A 26,388-nucleotide genomic window follows, 5' to 3' on the forward strand; every position below is an offset into this window, starting at 1 on the left:
TACACAATGAAATAAAAATGGTTATTTAATATTAAATAAAATTTTATTGTCAAATAAATTTTGCCTAAAATGTGGCAAAATTCCCGTGTGCTGTATACCTTTTGTATGATCAATCCTCCTGACGGGCATCGTGCCCCGGGCACCCTACGCGGTATACAATGTCCGTGTTGAATTACGGTTATTTTACATTAGGACAATCCACTGCTGGTTTTGATTGAAGTAAATTTATTACAAATTGCAACCGACAAGCAATGTATAATACATGTTAAATTTTCCTTATTAATATTATCCTAACATGAATATCCAGTTTTTTAAGAGCAACACTTCGAAAAATCCGGAACTATTTAACTTGCACAGGTTGTTACAGAATAATTCAATGTTGTATATTCGCATTACATATGATAATGTATAACAAAAATTACAAATAAAAATGATATGAAAAGATTTTTAATGATGAATGACTTATTAACAATCATACTTTACAATATACATCTTTGTGTTAATCTTAATAGAGGTAATAATTTTGAAGTAAAAAAGTTCAAATAAGAATAAATGTTTTATGTGCATTTTAAAAATTAATATATGTAAGCAATATTATAGACGGCGATAAAGGGAATCTTAGTGTTTTTGCGTGTTAAGGAATCTTCATTATTTAAAACAAAAGGCGTTCGCTGCTGAAAATGGGCTGGTCCAAAGATAGATCAGTACTAAGCGTTTTCCGGCAACCTTAACAAAGCCACCTTGTCGGTCTATGGTCTCCTCACCAACGGCCATCAGTACCTTATCAAAAATTTCATTCAAAATCAAAAACATTCGCTCACGGATCTCCTCATTCCAACGCGATCACGGGTTACTGTGAGCTTGTTGGCTCAAAGTGAGAGACCACGCTTATTTCCTTCAGTCATCACTGGTAACACACTGACATAACTGTGGAATAATATATCACAAAATTTCCCTTTACCCGCAGGAGCATGCATAATAGCGACGTTTGTCAACGCGGTGTCTTGTTGGGGCGGTGTTGCTCAAATCGTCAGTGCGGTGGCGATCTTAAAGGCAAGTCGTTTGACAAACAAGATAGTTGTTCCCTCTTCGCTCAACGCCGTCGGTCAGGGTGCGCAGGGTAACAGTAGTGCAATTGTAGGTAGCTTTTAGCGTAGCAGTTAAACAACCATTGCATTAGTAGGTATACCTTTACCTGATCACTGCGTTACATATCTCTCTAATTAGGAACCATTGTATAGGGGCGTGAATGGGTCGTCGGACAATTATAATTCACTCCATTCTCAAAGGAGACTGACGACGTCCATCCAGCTGCTTCACAAGGTCATTGGAAGGCACTGGATACAGACAACTTACATTCGGTCCTATTAAAAATCTATGGTAGAAGCCTACGTCTAACAGTGGAAATCCGTCCCATAAAATGATGATGATGATGCATTCTTACCATATAACCTACATATAAAGTAAAGTACACTGTTTTCCTGTTCGTTTGGAAAATAATATTTTATCACAAAATAACTGGGATGTCTTGTTTATCACTGGTTTAGGCGGCAAACATTGACAAAACAAGCGAACCATTTCAATTGACTGTTCGATAGGAGCATAAGTTTAAAAAATCCTTGCTTTTTATAGACAACGAGTTTCTGATATCTACATGTATATGTATACCACCATAAAACACATAGAACATACGTCATCCAAATTAGCCAGCAAAAACAATATTGCGTTATTTTGTAAAAGGTTCAAAATAACTTCTTCAGGAATATTAAGATGATTATGAAATTAAGAGTTTATAAAAAACAGTAAAATATAAGATACGTAAACACAACAAAAACGGCCGGAGATATCGAACGCCATAAGAAATTCCATCTCCGAAAAAATTTAAGGCAGAATCTTTTGATGAATTGGCCCGGCACATGGTCCTAAACCTCAAGACATTTAATGATCTGTAGCGCTTGGGCAACGACTTGAAACAAAACAATGTACTAACTAATGTATACTCGAGTAAAACTTTCAAATTGTATTGTTAATATTTATAAATTTTAGCTGTATTTACCCGTAAGAGAAAACTGTACATGAAATATTGTAAATAATGGTAAAACGCTGTCGTGCCTCTCAGCTGGGAGAAGAACGCACCGTATCAAATAGGCAATCCACTCCCAATTGTCTGCGTTTAGTAAAAGCGATAAAAAAATATTGTAAAAAAACACTAGCGACACAAATTAGAATTAATAAAAATAGACTACTTGACAAAACCATATGGAGAGAAGATTGAATAGAAACTTTGTTTTAATCAGATAGTAAAACGTTTGCCTCATGCTCTATTAGAACCTGCGTTTATTTAAATAAACCATTCAAGTTAGGGCTTTTCTAAGGTAAAGTTTTTTTTTTCAGATTTCGGAGGTTTGAGGTAGCAGAGCGGAGAGAGCGCCTAGCATAAGACCTTTTAAAGTAGTAAAGCACGAGGGCTCTTTGGGGAGCCTCGGCTCGGTCAGCTCAATATTGCCATTTCAACAGATTGGGAGGCGAAGATAGCTTCGGTGAATGCGCTGTGGAATGACTCGATAATACCCGCCAAGAACTCCGACACAAGGGCACCCGAGACGGCTGAAATTAGGCTTGGTCGGTCATTATTGCCCGGCTAACATCACTACTACCACTTTAGAAAGCTTTAGCGTCGGGAGCAAAAGTAGCGAAAGAAACTTCAGCAATGCTATTTATTATGATCAGCGGTGGCCTCCTTTGTGATAAAACGATCCGGCCTCGTTTTTGACGTGACCGATTGGTTATGGAATGGCGACAGTGATGGTGTGCAATGTACATTTCTTGGCTTATTATCGTCGCAATGTCCGGAAACTCAAGTACGTATATATACGTCTCAAGACGGCGCGGCGTTGTGAACTAGATGTAATTGTATTGTAAGTGGTGGCAACTACAGTTTAATGAAATGGGCGATTGTTGGGAGTCCCAGGTCAGGCCCGTGGGCCTTCTCATGAATCTGTTCTGTGCAACTTGGAGTCTGTGAAAGACGTTTGGCGCTTTTGGAGTCCCTCGTAGCTTACATTTAAGGATGCCTTATAGGGGAGTACATTCTTATTTTAGTTTCCATCGAATTGGGTTTCTCCGGCAAACTTCTCATAGAGTACAAAAATGGTCATTTTAATGGTCTTTTGCGGATAATAATATGAATAAACATGCATGATGAACTGAACTATAGTTTTGTCAATGACTGCAGATTTAAAAAAAATGATGCCTTATTTTTCAGTTCCTTAAATTTAATTGAATACCACAAAGTATCAAATATCGTTGACGAAAGTTTTTTTTTAATTCAATACTGTATTCACAAATTTGAATATAGAAACTTTGAAACAAGCCAGTCTTCTTCAAATAAGTTTTGTCGTGGAAATGTCAACTTCACCGACCGAAAAGTTTCATAATGTCAAAGTTTGCGAATAATAATTTAGCAAAATGTTGTTATAATAAAAAAAAGCTCAGGCAAAATCCTTCTAATAACCTAAGAACATTTCTCCGTTTTTAGTGGCAACTCTGTTGGTGTAAAGTCTCTCTTATTTGTCTCACTTACCGTCCACTCCTTTATAATCTCGTCGTCGTCGTTTCAGCCTATAAACGCCCATTGCAATGCATAGGCCACCCCCGAAAATATCTATGGGGAATATACTATAAGCGCCACACTTGTCATGCGGGATGGCAATTGCAGTATGGTATTATAGTAGGCAGAGGACGCTGCTGCCCAACGTCTGGAAACTGGTTTACGATCTGTGGCAAATCTATATAATTACTGCACATATTTTGAATTATACATGATTATACATCGAGAATCGAACCTACGAACTAATTTTCTAATTAAACCAAATAAATCGGTTTAATTTGACTAGACAACTTAACGTAAGGATTGCCAGAATTTTAATCTCAAAATAAATAATATAAAACATCCAAAAGAAAATATTTACACATTTACTACTAACAAGAAACCTTTAATGATTTCACCTTATTTGCCTAAGCCTGTATTGAAATTCTGCAAATTACAATATTTAGACTGGCGAAAAATTTCACCGTCAATATAAAAGTTACGTACGCAACAAAAGTGTAGATATTTTAAAGTCACGCCTTATATACGGTTTTATTTGAAATTATTTATATACATTAAAAATGTATATAATATTTTTGACTAGGCTTACATTGCTTGCGGGTGCGTGGAGGCAGAGCGCACAGGACACTGAGCTTAACGCCTCTCCGAGGTAGCGAAGTTTTACAGTACCTTCGTGCAAATACACATAAAACCTACTGTTATCTTGTCGACGTCAAACTGTAGTAGTTCTTCAATTTTCAATGTAAGCATAAATTTAAATACGAATAAAATAGTTATAGAATAAGCCGTCGCTGGCATACGTAGACTACATACATTATTGAAAGGTGTTAATTATTAATATGTTTATATGTGTGTTCGTACATATTTGTATTATTTTATATATTAATACTATTACAGCACATTAGAGTACATTAACATAAGACCATTACAAATTTATAAAACTTATTTGAAGTGGTCTCCATTGACCGCAATACAGTTCTGAATGACGACCACTTTTATGTTCTAGTGAAGTCCGGAGAGTTCGTTTCTAATCAAGATTCAGTGGATCGAGCTTTATGGCCTGACGTCGAGTCTTACTGGAAGAAGCATTCTTGGTTATTGAACGCGGTTTCATTTAGGAGCTTAACTACCTTCTCTCCGATATTTTGATACCTTTTTTCACGAAAATATAACTCAGTCACTCCTTCATAGCTATTTCCCTATTAAATCATCACTGAAATCGGATAGTGCTCACGTAGTAGCCTGTAGACTAATTGGGTAGCTTTTCCAGACCTTTCAGCATGAATATGGGAATTTTGTTTGTTAAGACCTCCGTCCGCTTACCGGTTACGCAGTTGTTTTGATTTTTTCACTCAAATCTTATTAATTTATCAGTTAAAAATGACCAGCGCGCCTATCATAGGCTGACATATATAATATACCTCTGTCATATACCGAACTTCGGGAACGTACCTGCGATTTTCTGATATTACGTATGTTTGTGGTCACTTATCTTTATATGGACTACTTGTGCATTTGCCCACTTCACCTAAAAAAACTACTTAAGTAATTTACAATGTCTAGGTATTAATATAAACTATCTTTATATCTATATGAATGAAAAAAACTCTCGATTGATCAGACTGATTCACGGCCATCAAATTAACTGATAAAGCAAGCACACGCCGCTCACACGCAAGGCATAGGCATCAGACTGATTACTAATACTATTTATTTCTATAAAACTTCATGTCACAGTTTAAAATAAATATTTTAGTCTATTAAGTTATTGACAATATTTATGTTTCATTATCACCATCAATATTTTAGGCGTAAGATGTCCTAAACATAGAGCTCCCTTACTGATTCTTAATAAGACCGATTGAAAGCAGATTGCATCGGGCGCCTTTCATGGTTCTTAGATGTTTAAATTATAAATATTATTTGAATTTAAGCTTTTAACAATGTCCTTTAGTTAGTTGTAAATAATTAGTTTCCCTTAGGATGTTAACTCGCTTAAAATAAAAGATCTCTGCGTCTTTAATTAAGGTATAATTACAATGGCGATTAGACTTATGCTCGCAGTTTTGGCTCTCACAAAAAGAAAACAATAGCATGAAAGTTTTTTTTCATTAGCTATCATCTCGAACTATATTCATCATTCGGAAATCTTTTCAAGGATATCTCGTTATTTTAAACTTATATTTATCTATCAATATCGATAAAAATCACAATCAAACCTTTATTATTTTTATACCTCGATTGACTTGAATTACGTTACGTAGCCATATATATCAGAATAAAAGGGAAAAACAGAGTAAATAAAACAGCTATTATTAATGAAACAAATATATTTCATTACGAAATTAATTACCCAACAAATCCATTTTCAACACGTTTTTCAAACCATTTTCAATAAGATAATAGGAAAATGTGCCTTTTTTTAAAGTGCCAAATATTCAAGTAACGCAATAAAAATATGATTACTGATTATAATGAGATCATTGTTATATTCAAAAGCACAAAGATTAAAATAATGGACAGTGTTCACAGTCCAAATAATTCAGTAACCATATTTTTGTAGTAAAAATTTATGCCTAATGGTAACACTACAACACACACATTTATTGCACATTTAGATTTTTCGTAAAGTGTTTTTGTCTTTTTTTTTTACTTAATTTTAGAGATCCAAGACATTTACTATAATTTTGCACATCAATATTTAATGAAATAATATACACAATAGCATTTAATTTAGAATGTGGCGTAATACACATCCAAAATATTGAATTATATCTAAGTTAGTTTGGACAATGGACAAGACAATATTAAAATTAAATGGACTGTTTTCAGATAAAATATGTTCAAAAACCTATCCGCCAAATAAAAAAAAAATATGGAAATACCTATATATATAATTGTTAATAAGATTTACATGTTAAAACTATAAAACAGGACTATGTATAACAGTAATAAGTATCTGAATATACCAGTAAAAAAAATATATTGTTATACAACAGTATGTACTATAACCTAATTTCATGGTTTAAAAATTATCCGAAGAGTTGAGTATAAATGAAAACTTTCTCTGTAAACAAATGTTCAAAATTGTGACTGGAAATATTGTATATCAACCCACAAATACTTTAAATCCTTTAGCCTATCATCATATTTAACATAGTTAGTTGTACATATAGTTATAGTATTTTAAATAAAAATAATAACATTTTTACAATCTAAAAAGGGGGCTAGAAAACAACACAAGTATTAAGCGACAAAGACGAGCCGTAACCGTTTAAATAAAATAAACTTAGTGCCTGCAGCTCAGCGTACTTGACGACGGAAGTAACGCGAACGAAAAGAAAAAATATTTGAAAACTGTAATCCATATCACCTTCCAATAATTTTATGTTATTGCTTCCCCATCTTTCAAAACCAAATGGATTTTACAACAAACTGTTTTTAAAACCTGTTTCTGCTTATTACAACACTTTGGTTTCTAAGAGACACCACAGACCCAGACGATTTCGTTTAAACACTGGCAATGAAAAATTACTAAGCCGTTACCTAAAGCAAATGATCGCCGATACTGTACATCATAATGCCCGGTGATTTCTATCGTTTGCCTGGGAAGGCTTCGGTAAATAAAACGTATATGTAGAACAGTTTCTATCACATATCTTTACACATGTAGCACCACGCGGTTAATAGACCCATCTACGTTAACTACACTTACCACTATTCATTGTTGTATATGGACATGTATAAAAATCAATACATCTGAAAAATAATTTAAGATTGGTATATAAAACATTCTGTATAAGTTATGTTTAAAAATTAAATAAACTCTCTTATTGTTTTATGTCGTTAACTATTGAAACTGTGTTTTGGCTTAAAAACGTTTAAAATCAACACCTATTTGTAGATATTAAATATTGACTGCGAATCTTCTGGCCTATCTTACTTCTACCCGAAAATCAGTCTACGTTCGTTCTTCGTTGGCTTAGTTGTTGAGACATCGTGCTCTCGTGCGTCACGCGCTATATAACTTATAATAATATCACAATTACCATAATCGTCATAAAACATTTTTAAAAACCATCAGAATAAAACATGATCCCTCGGCGCGATTATACTCTATCGACATTAATGCTCTCCGCTTGCCTGTTATCTTCTTCGCAAGAGTCACGTCGTCTTAATTGGGCAGAACATATATAATTCAAACACAACAAACTTCCTTTCTGAAAACGCAATCGGATTCCTAATTTTTTCAACAATTACATCTCAATCTATATTTATTTAAATAGTGAATACGTGAATTAAATAAGGACTGATACAAATTTATACTATTATAGAGTAACATTTTTTATGAAACATATATACTATTAATCGTACATCGAGCTTTTCACTAATCAATGTTTTCAAAAATCGAGTCATAACAAAAAATTACAATAAATAACAAAAACAAATTATAAATTAATTAATTTAAAAGGATACACTTGTAAAACGAATCACATCTTTCGATTGCTTTACCATAATTACGAGTAAAATACTTAGGAAAAAATCATCATATTCATTTACATATCGTTTTAAAGAACAAAAACATATCGATAATAAAACAAATTACATAAATGTACACAAATAAAAAATTAAAACAACGAAAATAATTTCGATGTTGTCAAATGACAACTGGAATACCCACAAAGTGGTTTCCATCTATAGAAATTACAAAGTAAAATGAATGCTTTGTAACAAATAAGACTAATAAAACACCTAATCGTAAAAGAATTAAAATTGCTAAAATAATTGTAAACAATATAAAAATAAAAAATACGTATTAATATTTAATAAGCAATTGACTGTTGACACTGGCAACAAAAAAAACTTACAACGCATTTATGACATGGACGGAGATAAAATTACTAAAATGTTGTAACGTCATAAAGTTGATCTCACGTTACACGTGCAAACTTTGGGTTTGTCTCGTCCGGGTATGACGTACACCTTTTGACAATTCTACATTCCAATGTAAAAATAAATAAGATAAAAATAATGCCCATTAGTTAAAAGTCGTCGGTAAATGGTAATTATAAATAGCATTTAATAAAACATCTGTAATCAATTTGCATTGCGTTGCAAAGGAGGTGAACGCAATCATAACTTGTGGCTGTCCAATCACTTAAACCCTAATATATCACATTTGTTCTGATTAATAATCAATCATTTACAGAACATTTACAGTGCATTATAATTTTTTTTAAATATGTTTTGAAAATTATTTAAATTACATTTAATACGTACGTTACAAGAACATATGTATATAAAGACCACACCAATATTATATATTACGAGAATTCAAAATAATGAACCACTCAAAAATACCAAGATGTCAATTAAAATATTAGTTGTAAGAGTTTTTACTGGAAATAAACAATGAATTGGCTACGGAGAAATAACGCTTTCCTCGGCCGCGTTACAGGTTAACGTTGTCTTTTAGGTAATTTCTTTGAGTGGTTAATGACCTTAAATCTATAAGACACTAATTTACACCACAACATCAAGTAACTACCGATGATATAATTATAAAAACAGTCAACATCAATTTCCGAATAATTATTATTTATAATATAAATTTGACGTAATGGCAAAATATCTACATATACACAATTTCAATGTTGCTTCTACATTGTTCATTTCGATGGTACTGTTATATAAGTTGATAAGGGCTTAATAAAAACTAATAATCAGTAAGTGTCTCATGTATCTAGTTTTACTCGTCTATGACGTCATCGCACTCAGATGTGTACACATTGACACGTGTGATACACGAATACGTACGGCCCATCTTACGTACACGCTTCTTATTGCATTTAGAGTATTTCTGCAGTAAAAAATAAAAATTCAGAGTATTGCTTCTCGTTTACACTAAAAGTTTTCGTCTACCTAAATATATTCCTTATAATATATCCCTCTGGCAATGTTTCTATTACATATTTAATAATTAAATAGAATTTAAATTCAGACGTAGGCGAACAACATATAACAATGTACTAATTGAAATCGGTACATTAACATTGTAACTAACCAGTGGTGCACTCGAGGCAACAGCACTAACTAAATAAATAAGACTATACTCTTTACGACTTAGGCTATTTCGTTGCTCCTGCTTTACATACATATATCTGTTACTTGTCTGTTAGTCGTTATGTATGATTCTGTACTATTTAACAACAAACACGTGACACATTATTACGACACAAACTGGGAATAACTTTATATGAGAAACATTTATAATATCAAACATAGAGACTGTCGGTAGCCAATGTTATAATCCCAACAGCACAAACAGAATTCATGGGCTTTTCTTGCACATAACAGATTATGTCACTACCGAGTCGGTTTGATATTATTTTTAAAACCCCGTAGTAATAGAAATAATTACATCCTAAGATAAATTGAGATTAAAAACTATCTACAAAAATGTATAAATTTATAATCGTAATATGAATAGAAAAAGTACTTTTCTAGGCCATTTAATAATGTAAAAAAGTCAAATCAATTATTAGTAAACAATAGACAGACTATAGTCAAATATGTGATAAAAAATCATAATACATCTGCTTTATGAAAAACAAGTAGTTTTGTTTTCCGTTCGTCATATAAACTATTCCCAACTTGTCCACAACCAAAAAACTCAGTAAACGGTCTATTGTAATAACGTATATATGGAATTTATTGTTTTATCTTATTGTATTTAATACAATTAACAGAATGACACTAGCCCGTTTTAAACGCTTGAACTTACGTAATTAAGAATAATTAATTATCTTATATTATTTTAATTGACATTGTATTTATGTTTGTCTTTGAGACATTATGATTTAATAGAATAGAATATACGGATTTATACTATTTCTATTGTTAAATACGCTGAAGAGTAAATTATGAGAACATTGCCTATTCTTCGAACATTTAGAAAATTCGTGATAACTAAGTTTAAACAAAAAAGGCTTGATAAAAATACTTTAAACGAAAGGGACAACCATATTTGTTTAAAGTACTTATTGAGAATTATTTTAACTGTCATGACATTGACATTTCATGAAAATAATTTTGTTTATGTTTTTAGCAAAAGGATAAAATTTTATACGCACATAAATATGCAGTAATTGCTTGATAAAATTAAAGCACAAAATAAATGCAAATGGTTCAGAAAAAAATGTTTTTGACACAGTGTGAATGTTTCCCACAATTTACTGTCGTACAAGAAATATCACAATAATGGCAGTACTTGAGTTGAAAAATATCAGAGCCGTGTACTAATACGGGCTAGTGTCTAGACAGTGTAAAATGAGGTCATAATTATTCGTGTGGAATCGTTCCTTACTTCCTAGCATAAAAGCTTAATCAGTGATCAAAAATAGAATACTTTATATGCGTACAAAAATTATTATTCAACCTTGCAAAGGTATTCATAACAAAGAAATCTAAAAAAATGTGTAGAAATAATCCTACACAATTCGTTTATCTACTTTAATGTTTATTAGTATGAGGTACATATTTTGGCACAGAGAGATTTCTTAAATCTAATATTTGTTTATCTCTAAACATTAATAATATTTAAAATTACGTTTCAATTTTCGATGTTCTAAAACTTGTTGACTGGTCTTAATCGTATGGATCACAGCTTTTTTGCATTCACCTACTAACCTATCGACACCACTATAATTTTTCTAGATTTTCCCTTTAATGGAATGAGTTTTCAATCTTATTAGAACTGTAACACATGGCAAATTAACTATTATAGCAACTTAAAAAAAACCTCCATATATACTGAAAACGTTGACTCGATATCAAACACCCAAGGAGACGCAGACTAATCTTAGCAAACGCAAGGTAACTCAATTAGTTTAATACAAAATAAATTAGAAGCCTTAATCAATGTTTACAATAAGATGATAAGTTTTAAAGAGACTAATTTAACACATGGAATCATTTCGTCAAATCAACTTGCGTAACTTTCAGTGAGAGGTAACTAAATCCTCACCTCATATTATTTCCTAAACAATAAATATCCGAAAATTATTTTTTAAACTATATATATGACCACCTTCAAAAAGAAAAACTCTGTAGACTAATTAGACCTGCTTAGATATATCCATAATAATGTAGTAAACGTTAAAAAACTCTTTACAAAAAATATTCCGATTTGCTGTTATTATAATATGACTCGGTCATTAACTATAAGAGGTAAGAAAAGATTGAAAACCGGACGGCGCGGAGGACATTTAACGAGCGTTGTGTACGTGCGTCGTGAGGTGCTTCGATAGGTAGTCGGCTCTAGCGAAGCATTTGCCGCACGCCTCGCAGTGGTACGGCCGCTCTCCGGTGTGGATCCGCAGGTGACGCGTCAGATCGCTCTTGCCGCCGAAAGCGCGGCCGCAGAACAGGCAAACGAACGGTCGCTCCCCGGTATGTTTACGAACATGCAGCTTTAAATTCTCCTTGGATCTCACACACTTACCGCAAAAAGGACAGGCGAATCTCCTTTCCCTGTCTCTTTGCCGTTCATCATTCTGAAGGAAACCCAGGATGCCGGAATGCGAGCTCGAACTTTCTAATTTATTGCTTTCAGTGCGTGACTCACTTTCAGAGCTATCGGCCATTGAACTAATGCTTGCGAAGGAAACTGGTATACGTCTTCTTTCATTTATCGGTGTGTCCCTATCTCTTTTGTTTTCGCTCTCAGCGCCCGAATTTCTACAATCAGTGGAGTCGTCAACCGTCACGATGGAATCCGACGGTCCGTTAGAATCAACAGTGCTGTCTTGTTCAGCATCGCCGAGAACTTCGATAGGCGGAGTACGGGTGACTTCAGGGCTGGTTTTCTTCTTTACTGACAAATCCATTTCACCGCATTGTCCAAAAACTTCGTTCGTGCTTGATACTTGGTCAATGCTTTCGATGGGGTCTGTGTTTTTTGTGTGAAGCCTTTCTAGTGTATGATTAAGACGATGTTTTTTAAAGGATTTGAGGTAACGAAACTGCATACCGCATACATCACAAGTGAATAACTTGTCAGCAGGCAGTCGAGCCCGATGATTTTGTTCTCTATGTTTGACATATGCTGATCTGTATCTGTAACTCTGTCCGCATTGTTCGCACACGAAAGGTTTATCGTCGCAAGATGTTTGAGACGCGTGTTGGAGGGCAGCGTGGCGTTCAAGAAGCCAAGACGAGGGAAAGGAGGCGAGACAAACTCCGCAACGTCGTCTTTCAGTATGTAATAAATGACGGCTTTGGTAAGTCATACAATCGTCGCTAAGGTACCTGCGTAGCCGGCAAGCCTGCAGGGCCAACAATGGTGACCACAACGGCAATGCGGTAGGGCTCCGAGAAGCTATTGGACTCGGAATGCCGGGGGAACCACATGTCATATCCAAGCACATCTGGAAATAAAATGAAACAATATTATTTTATTATTTGTGCTTTCTTTCAATAAGTCTTATCTTTTATTAAAAATCAACCTACTAAATATTTTGTACCTTTGCCAACATACACAATTTTTTTTGGTAAATTTGGATGTAATCCTTTATTATTTTGTGCTGGTGTAACATTTACATACCTGTATATTTCTTCCTTATTCTTCTCATTTGAAGGTTTAGTAAATAAAAAAACAATGTAATGATTGTAGAGCTTTTATTTGTCAAAATTGTATTTTTACAGCTATGATATGCTTATATTTGTTTCAAATGTTACTATATTCAACCATCTAAGGGTTCTTTATAAACTGTTGCAGAATTGACGAACGTTACACCAGTTGGATCCTTTCGATCGTTCTGATATACTGCATCTAATATTCAACAAAACCATACTGCTCTCAGTTACAACATTATGAACTATTAATAATATTAAGGCAAAACAGATTTGTCTAATCTAAAATGTCAACAATGTTAAATAAAACGGAAGGGAGATAGTCACCGCCTGTCCAAAAGAAAACAATGACTGTTATATTTAATAAACAAAGTGAAACTAAATTATTTGAACTTGTGCTTAATAAAACTTACCAAAGCATAATACACAAATAAGACACCATTAATGTCTAGCGGAACATCATTGCAAAACCAACGAAGTCCATCCAGTAACAAAATCCGACGAATGTTATCTGAAATGTATATTATGCCAATACAAACGGTAGTCCACAGGTTTAAACCTAAATAAATTATAGTAAACAAATTACAATTAATAAACAAATTATAGCAACATACAATAATTAATACGCCTACAGGAACTTAGAAAAATTGCAGTAAAGTTCTATATTTAGGTATGCCACTTAAAATAATAAGAAAATCACAACGAACCATTTGTATTCTGTCGTTCGGCTTTCACCGTGTTGTTGCTGAAACTTAACAGTACTACCTAAAACTATACAAAAAACGCTATTGTCCTAGGATTGGTCGTAAACACAAGTTTGCACTGGTTTGATAGATTTGTCAACCACATCGTGAGATTGGAATGCGCTAGCTGCCGAGGTGCTCGATCCTGGTAGAGCCGTGGTCGCGTTAAGCTATTTAATATATCTTCCACAATTTAATTACCAAAGAAAGCAAGTCACATATCATAACGCAACTTACAATTTTCACCATAAAATTGAAATTTCGCTCCTAATAGATCATTTTCTACGTAAACTATATATTCCGTGATTTGCAGCCTTTATATAAGTCTTGTATAGGCAAGAGGCACTCTAAATATAAAACTGTGGTCACAATTCATGATATAAAAATGAGTCTAAGTCTAACCGTTACAACTCATAAAACATTTCGTGCTAGATTTTCTTATAATTTATCATGCTCAGTAGATACTCGAAAAAAATATATCTACCATAATTTGACATAAATATCATATATTTTTATAGATTAGTCTATTACTTTTATTTGTGCTAATGGCGTGTCAACTTCGCAGGGACGTGGCAACGAGTAGAAAATGTTAAAATTTGAATAACTGCACTTAGGGTTCATGTAATACTATTGCTTGTGTATGTTACATTACAATCCACTAACAACTCTTCTCTCCGGCTATATACATGTCAATACATAGAAATATAATTATAACAATATTATCCATTAATTAATAAATAGTACCTCTGAAAGTTAGGAAATAAAATAGCTTTTTAAACTGCATTTTGTTCTATTATAAAAACTATTTTGATAAAAACTCGTACAAATTTGTTAATTCGCATCTTTATTAACAATTTCTTTATTGCTATTAATTTATTATGTAAATTGTAAATATTCAATCTTTCTTAAAATAAGAAGAGGAACATTAATCAAGGTTGCGATATTGCTTCAAGTTTGGTAACGTTCGGCTCTGGGAAACAAAAACAGTGCAGCTCTTCAAATAGAAACATTGTTGTCTCTTTCGCAATTACGCATATTAATTCAAACACTAACTCCGGGAAGTAGCGCATCTACCAATCTATTCACTATTTATGTTTAATTACATGTCATCCCTTATGTCATATAAATCAATGTTTTTCGGTGATACAATTTTTTTTTTATGTTTTATCGCGTTAACTAAAACTTTTGTTATAACATTGTGCCAACTCGAATGACATTTCAACGTCACAATATAAGTTTATCTATTTATTATAAAAACGAAAAGATGTGAATAACCAGTACAGAAGTAAAGTTAAAATTCTATAGAATCGTATGGAATGTTGACATTGTACAAACATTCAACAACAAGGTGTGTAGTGCGCTCTCACCTACTCCGTAAACAATGGAACGTAAACCAACTTTCGTTCATGTATAAATACTGCACTGGTTACATCTAATTACTTAACCACGTGCAATTGGAAGAGTCCTCTAAAACTACGGCGGCAAATATTCTCACTACCCTCATTTTTGTTAAGATTAACAAGTATTTTTACACGAAATTGCTAAGGTACTCCCTGCTTTCACATCACAAAATCATCTAATTTGAAATGTACAATATAATTTTGTCAGAGTTAACGATATCGGTGGAATTGCAAATCATAAAAGATCTAGCAAAATTATAAACATACAGAAAATTGTTATGTTATTCTATAACAATTCAAAAATCGACATGTACTTACAAAATTTATTAACGTAAAATTTAAAACAAATTTTATTACTTGTACGAGACAGTGCAGAAATCTTAAAATTTCTACAGTGTCTTAGTCTACATCTTAAATATATGAGATCTGTTTGAAATAGCGTATCTAATTTATATTAAGAAAGCCCAAAAGTAACAATATTGCCATTTCAATTAATCTAATCTTAAATGACTACTTTTTAAAGCAGTAGTCAAGTCAGAGTATACCGAAGTTGTACTACAAAGTAAATAAATTTATTAACCAATACCGACATCGGTGGCCCTAGTATTCCTAAACTTCAAATCACAATCTGAGATCGAGGTTCCCATCGTCCAGAGGTTGCGTACTTATTTAAAAAATATCACAGATCTTTTCTAAATTACCAAAATACTTTAGACTGATATTATTTTGGATATAAGAGAATAATCTAAAATTACATAATTCTACTCCAAAACATCACCAATTTCATCCCATTTTATTCTCGCTCTTTAAAAATTTTGACAAATACTAATTTAAAACAAGTTTAAAGTACTATTTAAATATCAAATGATATGTTATGAACGCCCTATAAGTATTATGAGAAGATCGGGTATGTCCGGAGACTAGCAAGAGCTTTTAATGACGCACATTTACACTGTAAAGTGGTCAAATGTGATCCCGCACATGATCCAGTCAGAGTTACCTTAGCAATTTATAAAGAAAAAATAGTACGTTTTACTCTAACAAGGCAAAGCGCACAAGTTTAACCTTCCGCGTCAAAGATTAACTAATGTGTTTTGTGCTCTGTCGTGTCCAGTAAGATCAGCTAACCAAAGTAAGTCGCCACCTCATCAACTCCTCAATCAATACAAAATCAAAGCTTCAATAATTATTTGTCGGTTGTGATGTCATATTGCCTGTGAACACCGGCAGATTCATCCGGACCAATGGCCACAGGCAATTCTTTTTAACAAAAAATGTGTCTAGTAAATTAAGTTTCGTACAATATCCCTGTATTTAACTCTGTTTTATTTAATGAACACAGTATTTGTGGAGTTTCAAATGCTTATTTTTTTTATTTTCATCTCTGTCATAAACAATTATATTATGTGTCATGAAAAAATAATTATGCGGAGACAATTATATAGATACAGCATTTGAAACTTTCTACATAAATAACAAGAGAATGTGAATTATTCTGTATTAAAATAGACAAGAAATTTACAATTACTTGCTGTAACTATGCCTTATGTCGTCCTGCACAATAATAAGTTAAACTTATATGGGGTATTATGAAGTAACCAAATATTGAACAATCTAAATTTTAATATTTCAACAGGAAATTAAGGCATAGTCAACAAATAGAACTGAAAACGATGCTTAAAGCTTTGATTCCCATGATCACAAATCCCACAACCCTCCCCATGCATCCAAATAGAGCTACTGAAGCAGTAATAATCTAATATAAATTTTCTAAAAATCCGATATTATGTATCAAACTATATGTATTTACATTTATATGTCGTAGTATTGCTTTTGAGTACCCTCAGGGGAGCGTGCGTCGATAATTTGGAAAGACATTAAATTAGTAAAAATCTCAAATCCCTAAACGTCAATGGTACTAACTATATTGAGTGCGATCTCTGTAAAGTCTCTAACAATAATTAAAGCACTCATAATCAATCTTCAATTGGGTTCTTCAAAATCATTTCTGAGGGAAACACTAATTTAAAATACGCAAGTTCCTAAAGATTATGTCAATTCTAAATTAATATAGTAATTTACAATTAATGTTTATTTGAAAAGCACTTCTCATTGCATTATACTTTTATTGCAAACAAAAATTAAGAAATTCTCAAACACATTAAACAAATTAGTAAATTTACACTGAAATAATTGAAATGATAACATGCGATTAGCAAATATCATTTAAAGTAAATTTTATTTCTCTACCTAACTTTGGCTATGCCATCTAAGGTATTCATAATTTATTGAGTTAAAAAATATAATCTAAAGCGTAAAATAAGCACCTAAAGTTCAAAGTATAAAAGAAACAAGCAGAAAACTAATAACACTCTTGATCAACTAAAACGAACAATTAACAACTTCTTGTATCTATTAGTGAAATATCAAATATTATTCATATCATTCAGATCACAGTTGCGGCGTTTTAATCACATTCTTAACTAATTACAACATATTGTCCTTCATTTGTTCAATTAATTCTCACCATTGGTTACTTCCAATAATAACTAATATTATTGACTAACAAATCGCCACATGTTTGCGTACAATAGCCATCCCATACTCATTGGTGGGGACTTTCTTCTTCCGTGTCCACGGGGCTGGGCGAAAGAAACTTTCGAGCGTATTTTGGATAATGTGTTTTCTCATGGGCCTTAAGAATTGTTGATCGGGAAAAGGTTTTGCCGCATAGCACACAACGAAAAGGCCGTTCGCCTAAAATTAAGAAACCACGTCAATATATTAATCCATTTAAAATAAATAAGTTCAAAAATATAAAAAAGAATTGGCATGACTTACCTGTATGTACTCTACAATGATCTTTCATATGATGTCTTAACTTAAATGCTTTTCCGCAAAATTCACATTTAAATGGCCTGTCGCCCGTATGTACTGGCAAGTGAGCTATTAACGACGAAACATCTGGAAAACTCTTGCCACAAAACTTGCACAGGACGACGTTTCCCGGTTCAACTGGGCCAATGTCTAAGTCGATGGGCGTGTCCTCTGTAGGCATCGTCATATACGTCGGTTCGTTGAACTGTCCGATCATGGGCAAACCTATTGGCCTACCCAATATCGCATCACGATACTTTAACGACTCGAGCGTATGTGTCGTAAGGATATGTCTGGCCAATTTGTTCTGATGAGGAAACGCCGCGCCACAGTGTATGCAAGGAAAACCTCTCTCCCCTTCCTCAATTCGTCCCCTACCGGACCCTTCGTACTCCTGCAACCACAAAAAGAACATCAACTTCTTTTCTCTGGTTCGAGTCTTACACGGACCAAAGTGTGTGCAATGTCTCTACCACTACTTTCTAAATTGAGATGCAGTCTCGTTATATTCTTAGGATTCACTATCTAAGAAGTTGACGCTCATTTTTGCCCAAAATCTGTGCAGGAGTGCCCCGGGATCCGGCTACGCGTAATGCCTTGTTGCTTAGCAACGCACGCGTACTGAATCACTGATTCGTACAGACGTTTGCATCAATGGCCAAATATCAAATAAAATAAAACTGCCCAAAATATATATCAAACAAAACGAATGGATATAAAAATGATGGCCAACAAAATGAAGGTCAACTTCTTGACAGCAAGGCATAGTACTCGATCTTTAAAATAGCGTAGCGCACATTGACAAGCATGCATTTGGGAAGTCAAACGAAGCACACAAAGTAATGACTAAATTCAATAATTCTTTACCCACACATTAAGTTTTTGAGTTACTACTTCATGTCTTTTCAATTACCTAATTTATTATTTTAGACTTACAAGTGTTATTTAAGGAACATATACTTTAGTAATACTTAAAAAAATTGTAGAACGTTTATAAAAATTTTAAGTAAATAAAACAATTACTTTTCAAAATGTTGACCTTAGCATGTATTTTATGAATTTATACATGTAGCAGAAACAAATTTTATCCACATTAGATATGCCTGTGCATTATTTTTACTCAGATACAAACTATTAGTAATGGTTTTAAAAGAATAAAGAAAGAATTAAGTGTTTAAATACACACTACAATTTTGTGTTTAATTTTTAATGTAGTTATGTAATCATTAAAAATAGAAACATATAAACATTTTTTTAATAACTTTTTCTTATAAATTTTTTGTATAACTATTAAAAAAATACTTCCCAACAAGCTGTCTAATAATCGGCCATGCCTACTCATTTCAAATGTATAACATTGTCTTTGTAAACTAGATAATTAAAAAACAAAAATTAAAAGCTAATATTTAAAATTTATTTCACTAGATTTTTCTTAATCTTATCTGCATATATTAGGCATAAACCCTTTGACAGTATAAAACAAACTCTTTGTTGGCATTAATATCTGATAGAACTACAAAAATATAACACACAATCATGCAGTAAGTATATAATAATAACCTAAGGTGCTGCCTAAACCAATATAAGCTACCGGTTCTCATCATATAAATAAAAGTATACAACATGCATGCAACCTTTATACAGTAATCCCAAACATATCTTGATAATCACAATAGTATTTAAAAAAAACTCATTTAGTTCTTTAATATTTTACATCTCTGTACAACAAAAAATAATAGCAACATTTTACAAATTAAATGAGTACTTTATGCTTTGATTTTTTATCAGTAATATAAAACTTTCATAAAATATTTGGACTTTAAAATATTTTTTCAGCAGCAAGAAAATAAGCAAATATTCAAAAATGTCAGCCTGCTGTAGTTCAAAATTTGGTAGATTTATACATGAAAACCCATAAAGCAAAGTCAAGCCAATATCAATTATGGCTAGTTCCAGAATAATTTAGTAAATTTTTGTCCCATATTTTTAAAATGATTTTATGCAACTTTTATGCTCTTACTTTAACTATGACAATAACCGTTTATTTATCAACATTTTTATTCTTTTTTCATATCACTGTGAACAGTCTATGTTGTAAAATAATAAAAATAAAAATCCGCTAGTGAACAAAGTTAGTAATTCATATTATGATAGCCTGTTTTTTTTAAAAAAAAAACCTCACTTTTTTGGTAAACCACATTCCCATATCACATAGTATTTTTTTATTAATATGGTATTAACAAAAAATTACTATGTAATGTTGGGCAAATGGTTTTAAAAAAAGGTTTTTTTATTTATTTTTTTTAATTTTAACAGGGTTAACTTCTATCAATTATCCTATTTCACTTTGACAAAAATTGCAGATATATGGGTCACCCAGAATAATAAGATAAAACAATTATTTCAAAGAAAAGCATCATACCAATTATAGCAAATAGGTTAATTAATATGCTATACATATTGTGATTACTCAAAATATATTTAACTCTACCATCACAAACACATAAGCAAGTCACACATACCGTTTCATGCTGCATCCGGTATTCTGTTGATGTTTCTCCAAGCTTATCTTCATTACCCCTCTCCCAATCAACTTCTTTTTTAAGGGACTGAAATTAGCAAAAATAATTATTTTAGTATAGGCATCTTAACACATCATAAGTGCTATATAGATTAATTGAAAAAATTGATCAAGCTTATTGACACTCATTATTATAATTAAAAGACTTTACATTTAAAAACTAGATCAAAATTAGCATTTTGACTTCCAAAGTAAGATTTGAGTAAGAAATGTAACATGACTTAATAAAAAAAAGAAAAAAAAAACAGAAAAGTTCTGCTATGTTCATAATTAAAAGCTTTTAGTAATTATTCCTAATCACTAATTGTGAATACAAGTGTTATTTCTCACCATAATGTAGAACTTGCAACTTTGATCATTCATATATATGAATATTTATTGCAACATCAATAAATATTACAAAGAAATTATCTATTAACAAGTTTTATAAACAATAGCTCTACAGTAATAGTTTTGCTGCACCAGTAAAACTTAAATAACTCTTTCTGTACAACAACCAGTAATCTTTAATCACTCATTCATTAGTTAGTGTTAACAAGCTACAAATGTGTTTAGATGCAACTGTCATTCACATGGCATGAACACTTGTCTTACTTTCAGGGTAATTCGTTTAATTAACAAAACAAAAATAGGCTTGCTGATATCATAAATTTTTGCATTGATTCCTGATTTATCTGTGACTTATTATTTCTTGGAAACAATGACAAATAGAACAGAAACCCCAGCAACAAAGATCTATTTTCCATAAAACAAGAAGACTGATAATAGGAAAATAAAACAAAACTTAAGACATATACATCGTAACTTCCACCACATCTAAAATGAAACCAATTGTAACACTATCATTATTTTTTTTTACTATTGTTAACACCCACTACAAACATCTGCTCCATTTACTTTCTTACAAGTGTGGTTGAAAGAGCGCTGTGTGATCTCTGTTTAGAATCACAATTCCAAAAATGGAAGAGTATGGAAATATTGTTTAAATTCCTCACCTCTTCATTTTAAATAAATAAAATGTGAAACATTTTTGTGTAAATAACTTACCAATGGTACTTGTTGTACAGGAGGCAATCCTGATGGGCCGGCAATGGGTTCACTTCTTGGGCTTGGTAAAGATGCGTGTGATGGATGAGGAAGCCCAGGATGTGGTAATGCGTTTAATACACTTAGCCTCTGTTCCACAGGAGAATACCGCGAACCTAATGTGCTGACACTACTGTGGCTATTTATCGTCATATTAAGACCTGAAAAAACATTATTGAATACTCTTAAGTACCGGCTTCCGGGTTTGTTTATGTTAAAAATGTGTCGCGCAAAATGTGTTTACCTCAACCTCAAGTGATATCTCCAGGTTTAATGTCACAAAAAAAAAGTAAACATGGTTGGAAAAATATAGCAAAACTTAAGAATTTATTTAATAGATGCATATTAATTCTGCGCCTTATGGATATCATTTTTAAATCTAAAGAACTGCAACTGCGTATCAGTAAATTTTAGACAGCGCAAAATAACACTGCTTAACTTTGACACTTTAATTGTGTGGTTAGACCATAGTAAATTTTCTCTTGGGTTAATAGTTATAATTCTCATAACTTCTTGTTCTTTACGATTAGTTATAAATTTTATAAACATTTTGTGGTTCAGTAAACTATAAATTAATTTCTTTATATAAAATTATGATACCGCTCGTTGAGTATAATAATTTTAAAGGCTTATTTTATATCCAAACTTTGGAAAAATATTTTACAATAGTGCCACACACGCTTTTTTTTGAAAAATGTTTTTATTTTAAAGAAGTAAGGTAAACACTGCATTGTTACTATCAAAATCTATTTAAAATTTTGTTGTAGTTTTCGGTGATAATGTGAATTCCTACTTAAATGTAGTCCAATCTAATCTTAACCATAAAAGAAATTCGAGCTTTGTAAAAATTAATAATTATGGCGGTGTTATTACCCCTTTATAAAAAAAATATAATAGAATTTAATTATTAATTCATACCGTTCCAATATTCAATTAATGTAGCTAAATAAAATACATTACTAAAAATTCTTAAATACATACCCATGTTATCACCATTTGATCTTATAGATACTGTGTCCTCTTCGGTAGACGGTGGACGTATCAGGTCGTCTGGCGGTTCGTCTTTTAGTATAGACGGATGTGTGGGTATCGGTGTCTCAATTGTGGTCTCTGACCGAAATCTGCGTACAGATAATAAAGGGGATATTCGGGGAGGTGAGGCATCTGGTGCCTCACGAGGATCACGTGTGTCTCTGTGCTCCCTTGGATCTCGTATGTCCCTTAAGTCACGCAATTCTCGGTTGTCTCTAGAATCACGTAGCTCTCTATGATCTCTGGATTCTCTTAATTCACGAGATTCTCTTGATTCTCTTGTGTCACGTAGGTCACGGGGTTCTCTTTGTATATCTCGACTCTCCCTAGCTTCCCTTGTATGACATTCCCTTCCGTCTCGGCTATCCTTGCATTCCCTCTCACGCAATTCTTTAGAATCTTTCCTTTCTTCTTTTTCCCGGATTTCTCTATCTTCCAATCTCTCGTGTGATACAGTGCTGTCTCGCATATCTTGCGATTGGCTCTCCTCCATCGGTTCCGAAACGTTTCTTGTATCGATCCCAGCTGCGCTTAAAGTAGTCATTTCAGCTAAACCTTTGACCTAAAAATTGATTTACAAATTATTAGTTAACAATTAAAAATTTTACTTTTGTATCATTTGTCATATGTTCGCAACTTTCCTGCTATCACCTCTATGCAAACAAAAACTACAAGGACATTTTCACCACGTGGACCTAGTTCAAAATAGTCACATACCTTACAGATTTTTCCTCCTAAGTAATATATACTGGTTTCATAGCATTACTTTGTTGTATTGACGTAATGCGCACCTATTACAGATTTTTTTTTATAATCAAGATGTTTTTTTAACGCATTATGACAAAAAATTGAGTCATATTAATCAAGAAAAGATTGCTGGTGAGGCCTTAGGATTCGATTCTTAGAGTGGAGATCACAGACCCGTGAACGTAATATTTGTCGCACACAAGGACAGACAACCTTTTTAAAGTCCTGAAAGACGCAGAATGGAAACCACTTCCTCCCGGACCTATGCGAAATATATGAGGGAGGCTTACGTCTAGTAATTGACATCCTTCAACTGAAATTGCGACATCATTTGGATGAATTATAAAGAAAACATTAAAAATTGAGCTATTTTTCTAATCTAAAATATTTTATTTCTGTAAAAATAATCAAACAATTGTATTAAATCACTGGTATTGTTTGACATTCTTGGTCACAAAATAATAGTTCATTACTTTGATATTACATTAATAACCGATTACCTGAAGGCTCTCGGCAGTTTTAAGGAGAGCAGGCAATTGACAGTATTGCACGTTGACTTCGCCCTTGTACATGAAGTCGACGAGCGTTCGTAGCTCTTCCAAGCCAACGTCTTTCAAGATCACAATTGGGTGGCGTGAAGGATGGTCTACGAACAGCGACCGGAAGTACGATGAACACGCAGACAGAACTACCTGAAATTTATTATTTCACATTTATTATCTCCAGCTGTAATTTTTGTTTTATTTTTTAGAATGAACATTTACTAGCCTTGAGCACAGAACATGTCAAAAAATTTTTATAAAATTAAAAGTATATCAAAGATTCCAATATTTGGTCGTGAAAATGCTATACCAAAAATTGCTAAGAAAATCTATGATAATTTTATTAAGAGAAATTAAAAATCGAGTGTATTCATTTTTCTCTATTCAATAATCAACTAAAATGGCGTAATCCATATTTTAACCGAAGTAAATAATTCAATATATGTTATTTCAAGCTAAGGTAAATACATCTTATATCATGTGGTACATTAACTTATTAGTTTAACACATTATAAAATTTTCACAAAAAAGCTTATCTTCGTACGCGTACTCCTATATAATTTTAATAAAATTATAATATATTAGGTTATATTCATATGTATTCGTCGTTATTTTGTTTCACGGACAGATCGATAAATTTAACATATTTCGTTTTTTCAGACCAAGAAAAAATATTAATACGTTAAATAATTAAATGAATTCACAAAGGAATTTCGAAGCGAATTTCACTTTTGCTAAATAATTGAATGTTCATAGCTTCTTGTCAAGATTCTATGCCATGATCTTGACGGTTATTTTAAAAATTTTAACTTAACGCTTATTAAATATTTCCAAATGTAAAGGGTAATATGGGTTAGCTAAGAAGATTTTAAAATCAGATGAAATAATTAGTGTTAAACATAAATGAAACACACAGAAGAGCCGACAATAATTATTTTCGCTCTTTTAAGCCCTTTATTTTATATTAAACACAAGTAAATTAATAGGATCTATACCACACATATATAAACATACTCAGATGTTGAACAGCTTGTTGTGTTAATAAAAAAGTAGAAGTTTATACTTCCAGGTTTTAATAGTGGACATTTCTAAAAACAATCTTTGTTTGAATTTTAAATGAGTTGTAGTAAGCAATAATTTTTCATAATTAATCTAAAGATATTTATTCTAAGCATGGGTAACTAACACACATAAGCTAAAATTAAAAACAAATCTTTAGAATTTTATGTAAATTAAGTTTAAGAGGACCTTTTCATTAATAGTACGTTAGAAAAATCAAGACACTTAAATTTACCCAAATTGTTTTTTTGGCAACGATATTTTTCATTAGGAATCAGGTTTCAGTTGAGAATCGAAAAACACAAACAGTTTTTTGTTCAGTCATTGATTCCGCTAATTTTGTGTTTGACTATTTGTACTTTTTTTATTTTTTTAAATAATTTTCTTAATACTTGATAACATTTTGAGTAACCAGTAATAATAAAAACAACTTGGACCCATTGTCCAAAATTAATACATACAATTTTTGACGACATATATTTTTTCCTTTAAAAGAATGCATTCAAATTGAAAAAAAAATTCAAGTTTACGCACTGTTTAGTGGCAGAATGTACAGCGCTTGCGACGAACGTAGTCAGTCGTAAAGAAAGAAAAAAGTTGCAGTTTTAGGTTCTTTAAGCTTCAATTTGTTCGACGTTAACTATTGAGACCACTTTATTCCGAGGCATTTAGTAAAGTATTACCTTAATTTTATTTGTTAAATAAACAAAACTATAGTTTTTATCCATCTGGAGACAACTATTAATTTTTTAAGGTTTTTCTAGATTGTTCTTAAACATTTTCTGGACTACTTCTAGCGAAAATAGAAGTATTGAGTATAGAGAAAATGTTTAAGTAGGTACTATATAGATGGTTTTAAACGAATAAGGACGATGAGTGGATACATTGTAGAGAAAATTTCCAAAATTGTTAATGCACAAAAAATCTAGTTCATTTCGAATGAAAAAGAAGCTTAATCGATACCAATAGTTGAAAAATTTTATGTTATTTATACATATATATTTTTATTTTAAGATTGCCAACATGATACGTTAAAATTAGTAATCAGTATTTAAATTTATAATATTTTTAGTGATAA

The 26,388-nt window shown here is 32.2% G+C and overlaps 1 protein-coding gene across 3 annotated transcripts in view; it reads right to left on the bottom strand.

Moving 5' to 3' along the window:
- Window positions 1-10,710: 10,710 nt before the first annotated feature.
- mamo (maternal gene required for meiosis) overlaps window positions 10,711-26,388 on the bottom strand; it is a 33,299-nt gene continuing 17,621 nt past the window's right edge. For 2 of the 3 annotated variants that reach the window (XM_068775397.1, XM_068775398.1), the window contains exons 3-7: window positions 24,210-24,401; window positions 22,912-23,524; window positions 21,892-22,091; window positions 20,786-20,872; window positions 10,711-13,038 (exon numbers count right to left, since the gene is read on the bottom strand). In XM_068775397.1, the coding sequence (XP_068631498.1) occupies window positions 11,878-13,038; window positions 20,786-20,872; window positions 21,892-22,091; window positions 22,912-23,524; window positions 24,210-24,401 (2,253 nt within the window). In that variant the 3' untranslated portion in view covers window positions 10,711-11,877. Of the gene's footprint in view, window positions 13,039-17,801; window positions 18,144-18,227; window positions 18,658-20,785; window positions 20,873-21,891; window positions 22,092-22,911; window positions 23,525-24,209; window positions 24,402-26,388 lie in introns of those variants that run through there. The other variant, XM_068775400.1, reaches the window with a different exon arrangement.

This window comes from Battus philenor, unplaced genomic scaffold (assembly GCF_028537555.1).
Source record: "Battus philenor isolate CCGP_79_NKW_IND1 unplaced genomic scaffold, ilBatPhil1.0.hap1 SCAF_8, whole genome shotgun sequence".
NCBI lineage: Eukaryota > Metazoa > Arthropoda > Insecta > Lepidoptera > Papilionidae > Battus > Battus philenor.